General features: G+C 38.8%; 1 protein-coding gene across 1 annotated transcript; it reads left to right on the top strand.

Annotated features, from left to right (window-relative positions):
- The first annotated feature begins 335 nt into the window (after positions 1-335).
- LOC146004201 (uncharacterized) lies at positions 336-1,037 on the top strand. Its single transcript, XM_083142870.1, has one exon. The coding sequence runs from the start codon at positions 336-338 to the stop codon at positions 1,035-1,037; it is 702 nt and encodes a 233-aa protein (XP_082998996.1).
- Positions 1,038-1,309: the final 272 nt, after the last annotated feature.

The raw sequence follows: 1,309 nt of genomic DNA, 5'->3' as shown, positions 1-1,309 counted from the left end.
GATTTTCCACCCATCTGCCTGCGAACTGAGGCCATTGTTGAACTTCCTCCTCTATTCGTAAACTTCGCATGGTAAACATGCATAATGTTAGAAATAGAAAAGCAGTAATCTGTGTATTTACTTGATGTGAGTATTCTGTGTATGTTTTTGATGTGAATATTCTGTATATTTTTTGGCGGGATACTTATTCTGTGACCAGCAAGAAAAAAATGTCGTGTACTGGATGACTGTGTGTGAGATTAAACCTTAATTTACTTATATTGGTGTTTCGTTTTTTAACATTTGGCGACCGTGTGACAGGACAGGGAGACTTTGTGTAAGGCAAAGATAACACCATGGAAAAGATAAGTAAATTAAGAACAGTATCGAGATCGTCGTTTACGCGCGTATCGAAGAACATTGAAGTGGCGTGCAATGGTGATTGCCCAGATTTAGTGGAAGTGCAGAGTAATTTCCGGTTGTTGCAAGATAAATTTGGCAAATTACAGGATCTGGACACACAGTACAGTGATTTGTTGATGGACGACGATATCAAAGAAGAGGATTTGATCGATGCAGATAAGTATGCATGTAACTTTTATCGAATCAAGACTATGGTGGAACAGTTATTAAGTAAACAGGTGTTGAACAATGGTAGTGATGCAGTTAGTGACACATTGGTAAACTGCAAACGAAAAATCAAATTACCGGTAGTGGAACTTAAAAAATTTGATGGTAACGTGAAGAACTGGTTACCCTTCTGGAGCCAATTCAAACGAATTGACAAGGACGAGGGCATTGATAATTGTGATAAATTTCAATACCTTGTACAGGCTACCATACCGAGTTCAAAAGCACGTCAGTTTGTAGAAAGTTTTTCCCTCAGTGATGAAAACTATCCCAAGGTCATTGAAGGACTTAAGTCACGTTTCGGCCGTGATGATGTGTTAGTGGAAGTTTACGTTCGTGAAGTTTTGAAGTTGGTGTTACATAACTTAAATGGTGACAGTAAGTTGGAACTGGCTGTTCTTTATGACAAAATGGAATCACAGTTATGAGCATTAAGTACATTAGGAGTAACGTCAGACAAGTGTGCTGCAATGTTATACCCTCTTGTTGAGTCATGTTTACCAGAAGAATTTTGCGAGTGTGGCAGAGAAGTGCTGCAAATTCCACAGATTCTAAATTGGAGAGTCGTCTGGAAGAAATAATGTCTTTCCTGAAGAAAGAAGTGGAAAATGAGGAAAAAATAGCACTTGCTGTAGCTGGGTTTGATCTGAAGAGAAAGAAGGAATGTAGTAGTCGTACTGAATCTATACCCACGGCAGCT

This window comes from Lepisma saccharinum, chromosome 21, assembly GCF_977018435.1.
Source record: "Lepisma saccharinum chromosome 21, izLepSacc3.1, whole genome shotgun sequence".
Lineage (NCBI taxonomy): Eukaryota > Metazoa > Arthropoda > Insecta > Zygentoma > Lepismatidae > Lepisma > Lepisma saccharinum.
This window is presented reverse-complemented; position numbering and strand designations above follow the sequence as displayed.

Bases quoted from the DNA above. Each gene is read 5' to 3' on its own strand.
- LOC146004201 (XM_083142870.1), top strand. From the start codon at position 336: ATGGAAAAGATAAGTAAATTAAGAACAGTATCGAGATCGTCGTTTACG.